The 19,256-nt window shown below is 46.7% G+C and overlaps 1 protein-coding gene across 1 annotated transcript in view; it reads right to left on the reverse strand.

Moving 5' to 3' along the window:
- The window catches only part of ARHGEF17 (Rho guanine nucleotide exchange factor 17), a 202,164-nt gene that overhangs the window by 62,579 nt on the left and 120,329 nt on the right, over nucleotides 1–19,256 (reverse strand). Inside the window, exon 2 of the mRNA XM_082218958.1 lies at nucleotides 5,956–6,033. Within this exon, the coding sequence (XP_082075084.1) occupies nucleotides 5,956–6,033 (78 nt within the window). The remainder of the gene's footprint in view (nucleotides 1–5,955; nucleotides 6,034–19,256) is intronic.

The following is a 19,256-nucleotide window of genomic DNA, read 5'->3' on the forward strand; positions in this document are numbered from 1 at the left end:
AGGTATTTAAAAAGCTAATCAAAACTGGATTGCTCCTTTTGCTGCCCTTGTCTCCCCTCTTCAAAGATGTCATCTCTGAATGAGTCAGGAGCATTTCCAGGAATTTCACTGTGCCGTATTAAAGGCTCCTGAGATGTAATTATCTTCCCCTGTCCTTCAAGCCCACAATGCAGCTGCTCTCTCCAGCTCTCCTCTTCGGCGAGTCGATGGGTTTGCCTTTGTGCCATGCAATTAAAGCCCCCTTGTCCCCTGCTTGAAAAAAGCCTGGCACCACAAAGGTTGGCACGCCCCGTCCCGAGGCTTTCCAATGACGACAATGCAGAATTCTGCATAAGCGCAACTTTGAGCAAATGCCGCCGATCCAGGCTATTGACAGTGGGAATCAGACATCCAAAGAGTGAAAACCAGGACCTTATTCTCTGTCCCTGCTAGGCCTGGGCTAGATATATCCATATACAGTCCTACCTCGGGTTACAGACACTTCAGGTTGCGTTTTTTTGAGTTAAAGGTAAAGGTAAAGGGACCCCTGACCATTAGGTCCAGTTGTGGCCAACTCTGGGGGTGCGGCGCTCGTCTCGCTTTACTGGCTGTGGGAGCCGGCGTACAGCTTCCGGGTCATGTGGCCAGCAAGACTAAACCACTTCTGGCGAACCAGAGCAGCGCACGGAAATGCTGTTTACCTTCCCTGCCAGAGCGGTGCCTATTTATCTACTTGCACTTTGACGTGCTTTCGAACTGCTAGGTGGGCAGGAGCAGGGACTGAGCAACAGGAGCTCACCCCTTTGCGGGGATTCAAACCGCTGACCTTCTGAACGGCAAGTCCTAGGCTCCGTGGTTTAACCCACAGCACCACCACCGAAACCCGGAAGTACCAGAACGGGTTACTTCCGGGTTTGGGCGGTTGCACATGCACATAAGCGCTAAATCGCTATTTCCACATGCGCAGAAGCGCCGAATCATGACCCACGTGTGCGCAGACGCGCCGCTGCAGGTTGTGGATGCTGCGGGTTGTGAACGTGCATCCTGCACGGATCACGTTCGCGACCCGAGCGTCCACTGCATCGCCCAGGACTGGTGCAAGGGGCAGACCACGAGGATGGCTTCGCTTAGCGGTGTGTCGCTGGCGAGACTGCCATTTCCTGAGTCCCTCTGCTCCCAGCGCCCAGCACGGTGAGGGGGGAAAAAGCTGGAGACAGAGGGACTCCAGAGAAGTGGCCGTTTCGCCGGCGATATACCGCTGAGCGGAACCGCCATTGCGTTCCGCCCTCATACTGCTGCAGAGTGAGAAACAAGCTGCGTTGCCGAGGTGAAGATACAGCTTTGTTCTTCTCTCTGCTTCAACAACCCCAATGTCCCACCAGATTGAGCACGCTGGAGGGATGTGGGGATTGCTGGAACAGGTGAGCCACTGGCTTGATGACTGGCAGAATCCGTGATCAGGGGAAAGAGACGGCGGAAGAAGAATGGAAAAAATTTAAAACTTATCTCAAGAAATATTGTAAAATTAATGAAAGTTAAAATGTCGAGGTTTTAGGGGGGGAAAAGGGGTTTACAGCTGTAAAAGATTAAGTAAAGGAAAAGAATAAGGGAGAAATCAGATAAAACCAAGTGTTAGGATTTGCTGAAATAATTTTGGAAATTGGGATGCACAAAGGGGATGTTTGGGGAAGTCGATGAAGTAAGGTCTATGAAAAAAACGGATATGAAATTATACATGTTTGTTTGTTTGTTTGTTTGTTTGTATGTGTTTATAAAAAATGTTCTGTAAAACCAATAAAAAAATTATAAAAAAACAACAACAGATGAGCCACTGGCTTGACCAGGGGTCAGCATACTTTTTCAGGAGGGGGCCAGTCCACTGTCCCTCAGACCTTGTGGGGCCCGGACTATATTTTGAAAAAAAGGAGAATGAATTCCTATGCCCCACAAATAATCCAGAGATGCATTTTTAATAAAAGGACACATTCTATTCATGTAAAAAGTCCAGGCAGTCTCCACAAATAACCCAGAGATGCATTTTTAATAAAAGGACACATTCTATTCATGTAAAAAGACCCGGCAGGCCCCACAAATAACCCAGAGATGCATTTTAAATAAAAGGACACATTCTACTCATGTAAAAACACGCAGATTCCCGGACCGTCTGCGGGCCGGATTTAGAAGGCGATTGGGCCGGATCCAGCCCCCGGGCCTTAGTTTGCCTACCCATAGGCTTGATCTTTTCCTATAGGAAGCTGCCTTATTCTGAGTCAGAACATGGGGACATTTGACTCAGTTTTGTCTACACTGACTGGCAGTTGCTTCCCAGGGTTTCAGGAAGGGAGACCATCCCTTATCTGGAGATGCTGGGGACTGAACCTGGGACCCTCTTCATGGAAGGCAAATGCTCTACCTCTGAGCCACAACGCTTCCTCGATGGAGTAAAAAGGAGGGCAATGTGGCAGCTAGACTGGTGACTGGGAGCGGCCGCCGAGACCACATAACACTGGTCCCGAAAGACCTACACTGGCCCCCAGTACATTTCCGAGCACAATTCAAAGTTTTGGTGCTGACTTTGAAAGCCCTAAACGGCCTCAAAGGCCCAGTAGACCTGAAGGAGCATCTCCACCCCCATCGTTCTGCCCGGACACTGAGGTCCATCTCCGAGGGCCTTCTGGCGGTTCCCTCACTGCAAGAAGTGAAGTTACAGGGAACCAGGCAGAGGGCCTTCTTGGTGGTGGCGCCCGCCCTGTGGAACGCCCTCCCACCAGATGTCAAGGAAATAAACAACTATCTGACATTTAGAAGACATCTGAAGGCAGCCCTGTTTAGGGAAGCTTTTAATGTTTGGTGTTTTGTCGTTTTTTAAATATTCTGTTGGAAGCTGCCCAGAGTAGCTGGGGAAACCCAGCCGGATTAATAATAATAATAATTACTACTACTACTACTACAGTGGTACCTCGGGTTACATACACTTCAGGTTACATACGCTTCAGGTTACAGGCTCCGCTAACCCAGAAATAGTACCTCGGGTTAAGAACTTTGCTTCAGGATGAGAACAGAAATTGCACTGCGGCAGCACAGTGGCAGCAGGAGGCCCCATCGGCTAAAGTAGTGCTTCAGGTTAAGAATAGTTTCAGGTTAAGAACGGACCTCCAGAACGAAGTTCTTAACCCAAGGTACCACTGTATTATGGTTTACAGATGAAAAGGACTCAGAGCATTAAATAAAAAGTCTTATTGCACAAAGGAGGTCGAGAGAGCCTGGCCTTCGGAAATGGCGAGTCTGTTTTCCGTGAATTAGAGACTTGAAGCAGAGGGCGAAGGGTACGAAAATAACCCTCCAATTTTCACACTTGAGAGTTGCGGTGCGTGGGAAGGATTTATTGTACGTGGACCAAAAGGGAGGGGAAACAGCTAAGCGCCCCCCATTTGGACAATTGAAAAGGCATAAATAGATTCCCGTGGAATCAAAAATGCCGCAGGCACAAAAACGACTCATATTGCTGCCTCAGAGCAAAGTCACACCTGCAAATGAATCGTGGGGAGGCAGGTCTTCCCAGTCAGATAGCATTTACACACACACCAAAGGGGGAATAAACCTGAATGCAAGTTCCCTGACAACTTGATCCCCAGCGCCGTCATCCCTGGTGCTCTGCTCTCGAGCCCCGGATCCCGTGGCAACGGGATGCAGTTGCCACGGAGACGAGCGCAGGCTGGGTTTGGGCTGACAAAAGCTTCCCAGTGCCCGGCGTGGGTCGCTCTGCCGAATTAGGAATGAACAGGTCTTGTTTCCGGCAGCCCTGCTAAGGCACTGCAGCCAAGCAAGGAGTCGCAGAGAGAGAGAAGGGTGCGCTTCTTGGTTACAGAGAAACTCCTGGGCATCGCTCAGCCAAAAGTGCTCAGAAATCCCCGACAGGCCTCCCTGCGGGTAAACCAGGCACCCCTGTCCGTATTGCTACTTTGACTTTTAGAAGACATCTGAAAGCAGCCCTGTTTAGGGAAGCTTTTAGTGTCTGATGCATTACTGTATTTTAGTGTTTTGTTGGAAGCCGCCCAGAGTGGCTGGGGAAGCCCAGCCAGATGGGTGGGGTATAAATAAATTATTATTATTATTATTATTATTATTATTTAATTTATACGCTGCCCATCAGAGTGGGTAGCCCCAGCTACTCTGGGCGACTCCCAACAAAATATTAAAAACACAATAAAATATCAGTCATTAAAAACTTCCCTGAACAGGGCTGCCTTCAGGTGTTTTCTAAAAGTCAAAGAATGTAAGAACATCCTTGTAGAATCAGGTCAAAGACACCCAGTTCCCATAACCTTCCCTCATCGGACTTCTTCTTCTTCTTCTTATTATTATTATTATCATCGTCATTATCATCATCATCATTAGTCTTAGTGGCTAGTGATTTAAATCAAGTCTTACAGACTAGTTATTTCAATCAAGTCTTACTGGCTAGTGATTTAAATCAATTTGATTTAAATCAAATGCACCCTGGCTTGCAGGCCACACTAAGCCAAGCATCTTGGCCTGTTGTCCTCATTTGCACTCCTGCACTGCAGGGGGTTGGACGAGATGACCCCTGGGGTCCCCTTGGGGGTCTATGAACAAAGTGGAGCCACCTGGCAGCAGGCACTAGAACGGCACTCATTCCCAGCTCACCGTAACTTCCAAAAGAGGTCTATTATCACGGTTGTTTCATTACTCCCCAAGGGGGCGTACCCAGTTCTCCCCCTCTCACAACATCCCTGAGAGGTAGATCGAGCTGAGAGGAGACCATGACTGGCCCGAGGTCATCCACCCAGGGAGCTTTATGGCTGAGTGGGAATTTGAACCCGAGTCTCCTGGGACCATGGGTAGGCAAACTAAGGCCCAGGGGCCAGATCTGGCCCAATTGCCTTCTAAATCCGGCCCGCGGACAGTCCAGGAATCAGCGTGTTTTTACATGAGTAGAATGTGTGCTTTTATTTAAAATGCATCTCTGGGTTATTTGTGGGGCATAGGAATTCGTTCATTTCCCCCCTCCAAAATATAGTCTGGCCCCCCACAAGGTCTGAGCGACATTGGACCGGCAACCGGCTGAAAAATGTTGCTGACCCCTGACCCAGTCCATCCACTATACCACACTGCCGTTCTGCAACCAAACAGCAAATGCAATGAAAAATGTGGTTGAGATAAGCAACGCAAAGGTTTAACAAGGAAATTTGGTACAGTGGTGCCTTGGTTCTCAAACGCCTTGGTACTCAAACAACGTAGAACCCAAACACTGCAAATTCAGAAGTAAGTGTTCCAGTTTACGAACTTTTTTCGGAAGCCGACTGCTCCGTTTTGAGTGTTATGCTTCTGTTTTCAGCGCCACACTTCTGATTTGAATGTTACGCTGAGGTCTGTCCGTTTTTGCTATTTATTTTGCGTTTTTGTGGCTCTTTTTGTGTGTGTGACTGTGTGGAACGCAGTTCAGCTACTGACTGATTGATTGATTGTGTGACTGCAGTACATTGTTTATTGCTTTCATTTTATGGATCGATGGTCTCGTTAGATAGTAAAATCCATGTAATTGCTGTTCTAGGGGTTGTTTTAAAAGTCCGGAACGGATTAATCCATTTTGCATTGCTTTTTATGGGAAAGAGTGCCTTGGTTTTGGAACGCTTTAGTTTTGGAATGGACTTCCAGAACGGATTAGGTTTGAGAACCAAGGGACCACTGTACTGTGATTGCCAGTCACAAGACGGTAGTGAGAATGCCGTGTGCAAGTTATAGTGTGCAAATTATGGGCATGGGGGATTTTTTATTTTAGATGCTACCCTCCTAAAACTCAAAGGATTTTGAACACGGGCCACACTCAGACCATGCCTTTAAAGCAATATGATACCACTTTAGAGAAGAAAAACAGCACAGGTATATCTGAGCAGTGCAGAGTTTGACCAAAGCTCAAAGTCCCTGGCCTCTGCTTCCACACGGGTCAGTTACCTGCATCAAGGTCCGCAGCGACTCCACGTACGACTGTTCTGTATCCAGGAGTGTCATAATCACGTGTTTCCGCATATCCTGCAAAAAAGAGAGGCAGAGAGAGGCGTTTGAGAAAGGGCACCGCAACCTGCAGCAGTTTCCTGGAGGTGAAAACAAGAGCTTAAGAAACAAGTGCCCCAGTTTATCCTTTTCCTTCTCCCTCCCAACGTCTTTTTCTTTCGTGTCGTGCCTTCATCAGATTGCCGTATTTTTTGCTCTATAAGACACACCAGACCACAAGACGCACCTAGTCTTTGGAGGAGGAAAACAAGAAAAAATATATTCTGAATCTCAGAAGCCAGAACAGCAAGAGGGATCGCTGCGCAGTGAAAGCAGCAATCCCTCTTGCTGCTCTGGCTTCTGGGATAGCTGCGCAGCCTGCATTTGCTCCACTGAGAGCCAGTGTGGTGTAGTGGTTAAGAGCGATAGACTCGTAATCTGGGGAACCGGGTTCGCGTCTCCGCTCCTCCACATGCAGCTGCTGGGTGACCTTGGGCCAGTCGCACTTCCCTGAAGTCTCTCAGCCCCACTCACCTCACAGAGTGTTTGTTGTGGGGGAGGAAGGGAAAGGAGAATGTTAGCCGCTTGGAGACTCCTGAAGGGGAGTGAAAGGCGGGATATCAAATCCAAACTCCTCCTCCTCTTCTTCTTCATTAGACGCACACACATTTTCCCCTACTTTTTAGGAGGCTAAAAGTGAGTCTTATAGAGCAAAAAATACGGTATAAGACCGAAGGCAGGAAGCATCTTATTGCCGACACTTATGAGTTGCTTTTGCAGCGTTCTCTGGGCTGAAAAGCAGGAGGAAAAAACGCGTTCGGCAAATAGCCACCATGAAGGGTTCGTGCTGGGTGCAAACACAGCCTAGAATCAAACGGAACAGGCTGTCTTGAGACCAATATCTTCAATTCCACCCCACCCCCCAAAAGCCCTGCTGCCCTGACTGCTCAGATCTGCAGCATCTTTTCAAAGGTTAATAAGAAGTGCTGTATCCTTGTCAAAACAGCGAACAAACCTCCTTCCCGGGAGGTTTCTAAGCAGAGATTGGACGGCCATCTGTCATGGATGCTTTAGCTGAGATTCCTGCCTTGCAGGGGGTTGGACTAGATGACCCCTGGGGTCCCTTTCAACTCTAAAATTCTACGATTCTATGAAAGCTGGGACTGTTTTTGAAAGCTAAGAGCCTCCTGCAAATGTGTTGCTGTGTATTGCTCAGGGCCAAGACTGACCCAGATCAGGGCACCTGTGTTATTGCTGAACCACTGCTAAATAGGGTGGATAAAATCAATTATTTTTTTAAAAAAAATAATAATCAGATTTTTAAAAATTTTAATCGGATTTTAAAGATAAAATGCTTTTGGAGGAAAAATCTTTCCAAAGATAGTTTTCTATTTAAGTTACCGTATTTTTTGCCCCATAGGACTCACACACATTTTCCCTTCATTCCAAATGAAGGGGAAATGTGTGGGCATCCTATGGGGCGAATGCAGGCTTTCGCTGAAGCCTGGAGAGTGAGAGGGGTCGGTGCGCACCGACCCCTCACTCTCCAGGCTTCAGGAAGCTATCTGCAAGCCTGCGGAGCCCGGCGGGAACTTCCTCTGGGTGGCCTGCAGCCCGAAGCCCGGGGAGCGCTGCGTTGCAGATATCTGCAAGCCTTGGGAGTTCGGCGGAAGTTCCCGTCGGGCTCCCAAGGCTTGCAGATAGCAGCCTGCATCCCGAAGCCTGGTGCGCCCTATGGGCCGGTGCGCCCTATGGGGCGAAAAATACGGTACATTATAGTCCAAAGGCTATTTATCAGGAAATAAGGATTTGTTTTAAGTTTTTCATGTGTGCTAAAACTCAGCCTAAGCTGTTTTGGTTTTACCAAAAACATGTTTAACCACATCGGTTAACAAACCTGGAAACATATGCTATAATGTTATTGTTTTAGTTAAATAAATTACTTAGATTGTTATTAAGGAAATGATTGTTTTTCTCCTTCTGATAAAGTACAGTGGCACCTCAGGTTAAGTACTTAATCCGTTCCGGAGGTCCGTACTTAACCTGAAACTGTTCTTAACCTTGAAGCACCACTTTAGCTAATGGGGCCTCCTGCTGCCGCTGCACAATTTGTGTTCTCATCCTGGAGCAAAGTTCTTAACCTGAAGCACTATTTCTGGGTTAGCAGAGTCTGTAACCTGAAGCATATGTAACCTGAAGCGTATGTAACCCGAGGTACCACTGTACAGCTGAAAAGTTGTCCAAATATAAACAGTTAACTTATTAAACCTCTCAATAATTTTATAATTATCTAACAGTATAACGAAATCAATCATTTTTGATATGACTGTAAAAACTACTCTGAAAATTTATTATCCCGAAAACGAAACTTCCATCTGGTTGTAAATATGCAAGAATGAATGTTTCTGTTAAAAAAATGATTTAAATCAAGTCTTACTGACTAGTGATTTAAATAATGATTTAAATCAATTTGATTTAAATGAAATCCACCCTGCTGCTGTGTGATTTGAAGTTGAGAAGCTGCCGCCAGAAACTCTTGCCTCAAAAGAAGCCACGTTCCAGATTGCATCCTAAGCCATGGGAAGGCGAACTAAGGCCCGGGGGCCGGATCCAGCCCAATCACCTTCCAAATCTGGCCCGTGGATTGTCCAGGAAGCAGCGTGTTTTTACATGAGTAGAATGTGTGCTTTTATTTAAAATGCATCTCTGGGTTATTTGTGGGGCATAGGAATTCATTCACTATTTTTTTCAAAATATGGTCCGGCCCCCCACAAGGTCTGAGCGACATTGGACCGGCCCCCTGCTGAAAAAGTTTGCTGACCCCTGTGCTAAGCAATCCAGAGAGCTGCCATCTGAAATCTAAAGTGCTTCAGCCCAGACACAGCTTTACAACCTCAGTGAGCCTGAGGGCAATCGTCTCAAACTTGCCTTGCCTTCAGACAGCCCCAGGCAGGTCCAACTGAGCTCCGTTTCTGTGAAATGGGCTCATTAAGAACTCTTCCCTCAGGGTTCCTTAGAGAACACAGAGGGAAAGGACTGCAAAGCTACTTGCACGCCAGTAAAGCTGCGGCAACAAACAGCGAATGGCCTTTCCAAAAGCCTTTGACTTTGTCGACCACAGCAAACTACAGCAAGTTATTAAAGAAATGGGAGTGCCTGATCACCTCACCTGTCTCCTGAGAAATCTGTATGTGGGACAATAAGCTACAGTTAGAACTGGATATGGAACAACTGAGTGGTTCAAAATTGGGAAAGGAGTACGGCAAGGCTGTATATTGTCTCCCTGCTTATTTAACTTATATGCAGAACTCATCATGCGAAAGGCTGGGCTGGATGAATCCCAAGCCGGAATTAAGATTGCCGGAAGAAATATCAACAACCTCAGATATGCAGGTGACACAACCTTGATGGCAGAAAGTGAGGAGGAATTAAAGAACCTCTTAATGAGGGTGAAAGAGGAGAGCGCAAAATATGGTCTAAAGCGCAACATCAAAAAAACGAAGATCATGGCCACTGGTCCCATCACCTCCTGGCAAATAGAAGGGGAAGAAATGGAGGCAGTGAGAGATTTTACTTTCTTGGGCTCCATGATCACTGCAGATGGTGACATAGTTAAAGCTATGGTTTTCCCAGTAGTGATGTATGGAAGTGAGAGCTGGACCCTAAAGAAGGCTGATCGCCAAAGAATGGATGCTTTTGAATTCTGGTGCTGGAGGAGACTCTTGAGAGTCCCATGGACTGCAAGAAGATCCAGCCTATCCATTCTGAAGGAAATCAGCCCTGAGTGCTCACTGGAAGGACAGATCCTGAAGCTGAGGCTCCTAGACTTTGGCCACCTCATGAGAAGAGAAGACTCCCTGGAAAAGACCCTGATGTTGGGAAAGATGGAGGGCGCAAGGAGAAGGGGACGACAGAGGACGAGATGGTTGGACAGTGTTCTCGAAGCTACCAGCATGAGTTTGACCAAACTGCGGGAGGCAGTGGAAGACAGGAGTGCCTGGCGTGCTCTGGTCCAGGGGGTCACGAAGAGTCAGACACGACTAAACGACTAAACACCACCACCACCACCACTACGGCTCCAGGAGGGTAATGCATGGGAGAATTATTTTGCAAAACCACCCTCTTTCTAGCTAGAAGTGCTTTCTTCTCCTCCCCACTTTCCTCTTAATTTTCCAAAACAAGCTATGCAGCAACCCAATATAACTTTTTTGCAAAATTGCAAAAATGCACTGCCATCCGTTGCAGAAATCAAGAGGTTGCCAGATGAGATCTAAGATCTCAGAGAAAGCAGATCAGATCTCGAGCACGGTTCCCAGGGACCCACAGTCCCACCGTCCTCTCCCCCGAACACACAAAAGGGCCAGGAGTGGGGCATGTTTGTACATTTCCACTTGGCGCTGTCGCAGCCCAGTTCCCCTCCCACACCCATCGTAACATAAAAAGGGTAAAGCACTTGCTTTGAGCGCAGACATTCTCTGGTTCAATCGCCCAACAGCATCTCCAGGTGAGTTCTGGAAGTCCGTTGTTAACCAGAAACCATTTTTAACCTGAGAAACCACTTTAACTAATGGGGCCTCCCGCTGCCACCGCTGCACGATTTCTGTTCTCATCCTAGCCTAGGGCTTGCTGAACAGAAGGTCGGCGGTTCAAATCCCCCTGACGGCTGAGCTCCAGTTGCTCGGTCCCTGCTCCTGCCAACCTAGCAGTTCGAAAGCACGTCAAAGTGCAAGTAAATAAATAGGTACTGCTCTGGTGGGAAGGTAAACGGCGTTTCCGTGTGCTGCTCTGGTTCGCCAGAAGTGGCTTAGTCATGCTGGCCACATGACCTGGAAGCTGTATGCCGGCTCCCTCGGCCAATAAAGCGACATGAGCGCCACAACCCCAGAGTCTGTCATGACTGGACCTAATGGTCAGGGGTCCCTTTACCTTTACCTTGATTATTGCCTTCATTTTATGGATCTATGGTCTCATTAGACAGTAAAATCCGTATTAAATTGCTGTTTTAGGGGGTGTTTTTCATCGTCTAGAATGGATCAATTCGCTTTCCCATTACAGTGGTACCTCGGGTTAAGTACTTAATTCGTTCTGGAGGTCCGTTCTTAACCTGAAACTGTTCTTAACCTGAGGTACCACTTTAGCTAATGGGGCCTCCTGCTGCCGCCGCTGCACAATTTCTGTTCTCATCCTGAAGCAAAGTTATTAACCTGAGGTACTATTTCTGGGTTAGCGGAGTCTGTAACCTGAAGTGTCTGTAACCTGAGGTACCACTGTATTTTCTATGGAAAAGTGCACCTCTACTTATGTACGTTTCTTGTTACGACCGGACCTCCGCAACGGATTATGGTTGTAAGTAGAGGTTGCACTTGTAATAGAGGAAAGCTCTCCCACGCAGTTGAGCTCCGGTCCCAATCCGAATGGACACCAGGAGGAACGTCCATCCCATGCCAACAAGCAGCTTGAGAAGATGGAGAGGAGCATAAGAAGGCATGGAGAGGAAGTGAAGACGAGCCTTCTGGATGAGGCCCATGGATCATCTAATCCAGTATGCCTCCCCATGCCAACCAGATGCCTCTTTGGCGAAACCCGGAAGCAGGATTTGAGCACTAGGGCACGCTCCCATCCTACAGTTCCCAGCTTTAACTGGGATTGCCGCAAGAGAGTAAATTGTTACATCTCTCTCTCCCCAAATGCTGCAGCCCTGATCTTCATCAGGCTTCCCTGGAGCTGCTATTTGCACTGAAAAAACCACAACCCCACAAATAGGTGCGTGCAATGTCTAACTATCATACGTAGCTGGGCGCGCAGATGTTGCCCGGTTGCCATGTGGGCACACCTTACCTACTAAGCAACCTTTCTTTTTTTAAAAAAATTAGTCAGCATTCTTTTGTCGGCATGCAGATTGTGGGCGCCTTGATTAGTTGATTGGCACTCATAATGATGTATCCACTAAGTTTTTGTTTTTTAAAAAAGGAAAGAATTGGGTATGACGCGGCCTCACTCTTTGCTTTCCTTCCTGGGTGTAGGGAGACAATACACGGCATAAAATAAGCAAACGTGCACATTTGCATAATTCCCAGGATTGATTCAGGCTCCATTAGCTTACCTTGCCTATAGGATTTGCACGTTTGCAAATTCATTGATTTGTTTGGTTCTCAAACTTAATCCGTTCCGGAAGTCCGTTCCAAAACCAAGGTGTTCCAAAACCAAGGCGTGCTTTCCCATAGAAAGTAATGCAAAACGGATTGATCCGTTCCAGACTTTTAAAAACAACCCCCAAAACAGCAATTTAACATGAATTTTACTATCTAACGCAGGGGTCACCAACCTACGGCCCGGGGGCCGGATAAGGCCCAAGGGACTCGTTTATCCGGCCCGCAGAAACCCTTGCTGCCTGCTCTTAATGGCGTGGCGCGGGGACCCACTTCCGGGTTGGAGGAACACCGGAAATACTTGTGGGCATGAGCACGGGGCTCCTCCAACCCGGAAGTGCGCCAGAAATAGCATGTGCGCGTGCGTATGAGCGTGTGCTCCCCTGCCCTCCGGCCTGCTGAACGATCATCGCTCGAGACACCGGCCCGAGGCAAGGAAAGCTTGGAGACCCCTGATCTAACGAGACCATTTATCCATAAAAATGAAAGCAATAAAGAATGTACTGCAGTCACACAATCAATCAATCAATCAATCAATCAATCAATCAGTAGCTGACCTGGGTTCCACACAGTCACAAAAACAAAAAAAAGAGAGCCGCAAAAACAAAAATGCAAAATAAATAGCAAAAACAGAGAGACCTCAGCGTAACACTCAAACCGGAAGCGTAACACTCAAAATGGAGCATGTTCGGCTTCCGAAAAAAGTTCACAAACCGGAAAACTTACTTCCGGGTTTGCAGTGTTTGGTTCCAAGTCAACGGTCAACTCTGCCTTTGTCCTTCTAACTACCTGAGAGTTGAGGGAGGGGACCCACATACCCACTTGCCATCTCGCACAGAGCCTCTCCCTTTGTTCCCCTTAATGGCCCATCGCCCAGGTGATCGATCACTTTGCCAGGAAGCTAGCTAGGCTTTTCCAAGAATTAGAAGGGAGCCCAGGCATTCAGCCTAAGCCCTCCATCAAAACTCATAACACTATATTCTTCGTGTTCCGTGCACCCACAACTCTGGATAACAGCCCGCAAACTTGTGCCGCAAACCAAACCTTTCTAAGTATTCCCAATTACGTACGAACATTCGCTTCTGCACTCTGGCTGCGCAGTGCCATCTCCTTGCAGTCAAATTTGCAGGGTTTCGAAAGCGGCGGCTGCGTGAATACAGCAAACTCGTTGCGTGACACACACTGTGTTGTGTTAGATGTACAAGTTTAACGTAAATGCATGAACAGTTCAGCATCCATTGTGTGTGTGCTTATATTGCCGATATTAGTCATTAAGATCTTAATATTCTGAACAGGTATGGATATCATCGTACTTATTATTAGCATAAAAACAAGACCCCACATTTATTTTCTGCCCCACGTTAAGATTTCTAGCCAGTCCACCCTTGCTGTTGTGGGGGGGGGAGCCTGATTCCCTCCCCCCCCACCAGGGCCCAATCCTGCTCTCAGCGGCCCTGACTGTGGATACCTTTGCCAGCCTCCCGTGTGACTCAGGAATGAACACCGTAGCTGTTTATCCTTCAATTAAATCAGGAATGGCTGGCTCTTAATTAAGTTAGTGAGTAATACAGAATCAATGCAGTGCAGGATTACATCTGTTGCAACGAGACAGGAAGTGCTCAGTAAATCCACTGAGATCTGGGAGGATCAGGTGCCCAAAATTCCCTTTCTCTCAGATGCTATGAGGAACGGCCCCAGCCAGAGAACTGGTTCGCCCATTTTTTTTGCTCCCGCTCTTCCTCCTGTGCATTGAATTGGGGAGAAATAAACTGGGTGAGGCTTTTCTTCACCTGGAGCTGGGAAAAGATGCTATTGTTTAATTTCTAGAGGTGTTCAGAGGAAACATGAGCCAAAACGGTAAGAATCGCCTCTACGGTAAGGAATCCTGCCTGCACCCAAGGGACGGACGTGTCTGTCAATTTCTGGCTCTCCTTTCCCCAATCTTAAACTCATTCTCCGCATCCATGTTCTTTAAATCCACAGGAACAATAATCAGCACATTGGCGCCAATTTCCCTCAATCGACAACGAGTCCTGGGAATTGTAGTTTGTTAAGGGTGCGCTACCCCTAGCCCTATCACAGAGCTACAATTCCCAGAGTTCCCTGGGAAGAGGATTTTAAAAATTATTATTTATATTTAAAATATGTGTTTATTATGTTTTCAAGACACCACATACAGTGGTACCTCAGGTTACATACACTTCAGGTTACATACGCTTCTGGTTACATACGACTCTGCTAACCCAGAAATAGTACCTCGGGTTAAGAACTTTGCTTCAGGATGAGAACAGAAATCGTGCCCCGGCGGCAAGGTGGCAGCAGGAGGCCCCATTAGCTAAAGTGGTGCTTCAGGTTAAGAACAATTTCAGGTTAAGTACAGACCTCCAGAACGAATTAAGTACTTAACCCGAGGTACCACTGTACAAACAAGAGAAACAATAAAGAAACAAAAAAACCAACAACTGTGTGCAGCATATGTGGTTAGGATACAATAAACAGAACGTTCAGTTGACCCTTGCGATCATTCTAATAAAATAGGTTCTGGAAAGAGACATTTTGGAATTGAGAGTCACATATGGATAAGGTAACCTCGCCACATAGGGGCATGTGCTGCTGGCAGGGGTGTGTGTGTCTATGCAGTGCACTATTTTTATTTATAAAGCATATAAACGGAAGCCATACAACATCAAAGTGACATTGTTTCACAATCCCTCTTAGAAATCACCTGTGATGGGTTATAATAATAATAATAATTTTTTATTTATACCCCGCCCTCCCCAGCCAAGGCCGGGCTCAGAGCAGCTTACAAGCAATAATAAAAACAAGGTGAATGATTACAACTTAAAAACAAAAATAAAATACAACATTAAAATAATGGAACATTAAAATATTAAAATGTAGCCTCATCGCAGGAGGAGAAGGAAAAGAAAAAAGAAAGAGAGGGAGGGAGGGAATCAAATTGGCTCCAAGCCAAAGGCCAGGAAGAACAACTCTGTCTTACAGGCCCTGTTTTATATGCTCAAACCAAGCAAGGCCCCTCATTATCTCCAACCACCCAGAGGGGTTGGTTTTTATTTTATTTTTTTGATATTTTATTTTTCCAATTTTTTGTTTCCCAATTTTTTTCTTCCCCTTCCTACCCCTCCCTCCCTCCCTCCTCTCCAACTTCGGCTTCTGTCTCTGATTCTGGCCGCCTCTCTGCCACAGAATCTCCTCGCTCACAAAGCCCTGTTCCCTGTTATGTACTGAGTTGAATAGGATCCAAACTGCAGCAGTCTGATTGGTCCTAGAACAATAGGATCCAAAATGCAGCAGTCTGATTGGTCCTAGAACAATAGGATCCAAAATGCAGCAGTCTGATTGGTCCTAGAACAATAGGATTCAGAATGCAGCAGTCTGATTGGTCCTAGAACAATAGGGTCCAGAATGCAGCCGTCTGATTGGTCTTAGAACAATAGGGTCCAGAATGCAGCAGTCTGATTGGTCCTAGAACAATAGGATCCAGCATGCAGCAGTCTGATTGGTCCTAGAACAATAGGATTCAGAATGCAGCAGTCTGATTGGTCCTAGAACAATAGGATCCAGCATGCAACAGTCTGATTGGTCCTAGAACAATAGGATCCAAAATGCAGCAGTCTGATTGGTCCTAGAACAATAGGATCCAAAATGCAGCAGTCTGATTGGTCCTAGAACAATAGGGTCCAGAATGCAGCCGTCTGATTGGTCTGCAGGAGCCACCCAATCCAGCTCCAGATGGAAGTGAATCCGCAACCTGATTGGCCTACAGGAGAATACCGGAATTAGCCAATCACGTGGGGCCCATTGTGTAAATAATGTATATATAGCAGATACTTTGGGGAAACTTTCATTCCTCCTCACTACTATGAGCTGAATAAAGAGTATGAAATCCACTCTCGACTCCGAGTATATTTCATTCCCTCTCCATCTTCTGACACCTCCTCCTCCCAGGCTGCTCCCTCTTCTCCCTCTGACCCCTCATCGTCGCCCCACCACCAATCTGAGCCTTCTTCTCTTGGGGTCCCCCCAGCTGGCACCACCCGCCATTCCTCGGCGCCAAAGCAGCCTGCCACACTGCAGGGTCATATCGCCCCTCCTCTTGCTGAAATCAGGACTAGGAAGGAGCGGCGGGGGAGGAGTAAACGATAACTATGACAAATAAATAAATTCCTTCCGTTTCCTACAGAAAGGTCTGGCTAATGCCCTGCCTTCTCTACCCAGATGTGGACCTTTCTGAAACTGCCAGTGACCCCCTCCCATATTTTTCTGGACCCCCACCTGCTGCTTCAAGGAAATTGCTTTATTTAATTAAGGATGGATGCTTCTATGTTTCGAAGGTTTGAATTATGAATGTTTATTTTAACGCTTGCGGCACTGGTCTTAGAAACAGCGGCTTTCGTTGGCATTAAGCTGTGAGTGAATCTATGACGATTATTATTTTATAGCAACAGCAGCGACGGCTGTTGCCTCCTCGGCTGTACTCTCCAAGAATATCACACCGTCTACCCAACTAGGCTTGGAAGAAGAAAAAAGAAAAAAAAACCCCATCATTTTCAAGCCTGAATTCTGGTGGAGTGAAAGGAAAAGGAATGCACAAGTATGTGTCTATTTACATGTGCAGCTGTAGTGCTGGTGTGCTGCCCATTACATTGCAAATGTGCCCAGAAATGGAGAACCATTAGTGAATTATTACATTTGCTACTTTTTAAATTTTATTTTATTTTGCAAACCACTCTGAGCTCAGAGGTTATCAGTAGCAAACGCGGTACAGTCGTACCTTGGCTCCTGAACGCCTTGGGAGTCGAACGGTCCAGCTCCTGAAGGATCGAAAACCGCAAGTGAATGTTCTGGTTTTCAAACGTTCTTTTGGAAGTTGAATGTCCGACGGAGCTTCTGATTGGCTGCAGGAGCTTCCAATCGGAAGCTGCGCTTTGGTTTCCGAATGTTTCAGAAGTCGAACGGACTTCAGGAACGGATTCTGTTCGACTTCCGAGGTACGACTGTATTTAAATAAACCAGCCACAGCTTTTTGTAAGGCAATCTCTGTGTGTGCCTCCATCATCTCTACTGCCTCGCTTCATGTCCTGGGCAAAATGGTACCCAGCCCACGATTCTTTGGCTGAGGGCGACCACATCTGAAAAGAGGGCATCCCTGCCTAGCACCAACGAGGACCACACTGCAAATTTCTTTCTTTTTTATTTTCTTTTAAAAAGAACTGCTTTCCTTAAAGAATCTTTATGGAAATTTAAATCTCTTAAATCCTATACCAATCTTTAACAATTTCAATTAATCCCTTCACCTTCCTCCCCCACAACCCAATACTTCCCTCCACCTGTGTTCTTGGCCTACTATTATTTTCGTTATTGTTGCTTTACTCACTCTATTTGTTATTCCATCCTCAATATAATATTATCCCATCTCCTTGCACCTATTATACTTTTGCATATTGATTTTTAAGCTCCCGCACCCACTTTTTCCATGTATTCCTTAACGCATTCCCATTCTTTATTAATTATTTGATTAGAGTAGCCAATCAATGCTGTTCATTTTGCCATCTCCGCGAATTCAAGAAGTTTGGTTCTCCATTCTAATAATTGTGGTATTTATCAGTTTTCCCATTTTTCGCCACTACAATTCTGGCTGCTGCGGTTGCGTAAAGGAATACATTCCTTTTATCCTTAGGGATGTCGCTCGATACTAAACCCAGCAAAAATGCAAATTTCTGTCGCCTCGCACTCAGGTTCACCTCCATGACGGCTACAAACTTCTTCTGTCAAAATGCCTGAAACCTAGGATGGCCAAAGATTTCAACCTCCAAGCTGCAAGAGTTGAGAAAGCATCTTTCCTCCGACTGGCCCCCAAAGCTATGCCGTCTCTGCGCCCCCCCTTCTGTGCAACAGATAGCGATTCACACCAGCTGCCGTGACTACCCCAGTCCGACAAAACAGTCACTCAGGCATTGGGACATCAGCTGCAATGACAGTGTTGGCTGAGGGTAGAGAACATGGGGTTTTGTTATTGCCAGAAGCTCAAATCCCGTGCAGAAGGCCAGAGAAGCACGCGGGGGGCGTCAGAACACAAGGCGAACGCCTTCTCCTTCCGCCAAACGCAGGTTTTAGGTGGGCTGCATTAGCAGAGCAAAACAGCTTTTGTGAAAGGGGGGGGGGCTGGGGAGACACCAGTAAGCTTCAGGTTCCAGATTTTAGCATCCTCAGCTGTCAGCTTTGCAGACTGAGGGTTACGGCAGAAAGCAAACTTGGCTTTAAGAACACGAGTCAGGTATATTTCAGGTGAGAATGAGGCCTTTTTGGTCTGGCAGGGCAAGTCCTAATAATAATATGATAATAGAGTGGTACCTCGGGTTACAGATGCTTCTGGTTACAGACGCTTCAGGTTACAGACTCCGCTAACCCAGAAATAGTACCTCGGGTTAAGAACTTTGCTTCAGGATGAGAACAGAAATCGTGTGTCGGCAGCAGTGGGAGGCCCCATTAGCTAAAGTGGTACCTCAGGTTAAGAACGCTTTCAGGTTAAGAACGGACCTCCAGAACGGATTAAGTTCTTAACCTGAGGTACCACTGTAATTTATTATTTCTACCCTGCCCATCTGCTTGGGTTTTCCCAGCCACTCTGGGCGGCTTCCAACAAAAGATTAAAAATACATTAAAAAACTTCCCTAAACAGAGCTGCCTTTAGATGTCTTCTAAATGTCATATAGCTGTTTATCTCTTTGACATCTGCTGGGAGGACATTCCACAGGGCGGGTGCCACTACCAAGAAGGCCCTCTGCCTGGTTCCCTGTAACTTGGCTTCTCACAGGGAGGGAACCACCAGAAGGAATCAAGGCTAGTTGACTCAACTTCACCTTTCATAACTTCAAATTCAACTAAATTCACATTTGAAGGGCAAATCTACCTGTTTCTGAAATGGTACACAAACTGAAACGCAGCCACCCATTTTCAGTTCTCCGAATTTGGGCAATGGATCTTTCCAGCCAGATAACGTGCCCAAAAACACAGGATAAAGTGTGGATAAAAGTGCATGTATTAATGAAAAGGCTATGCAGAAATGCAATATATCAGGGGGAGCTGATG

The sequence above is a fragment of the Podarcis vaucheri genome (genome assembly GCF_965113315.1).
Source record: "Podarcis vaucheri genome assembly, chromosome: 4".
Lineage (NCBI taxonomy): Eukaryota > Metazoa > Chordata > Lepidosauria > Squamata > Lacertidae > Podarcis > Podarcis vaucheri.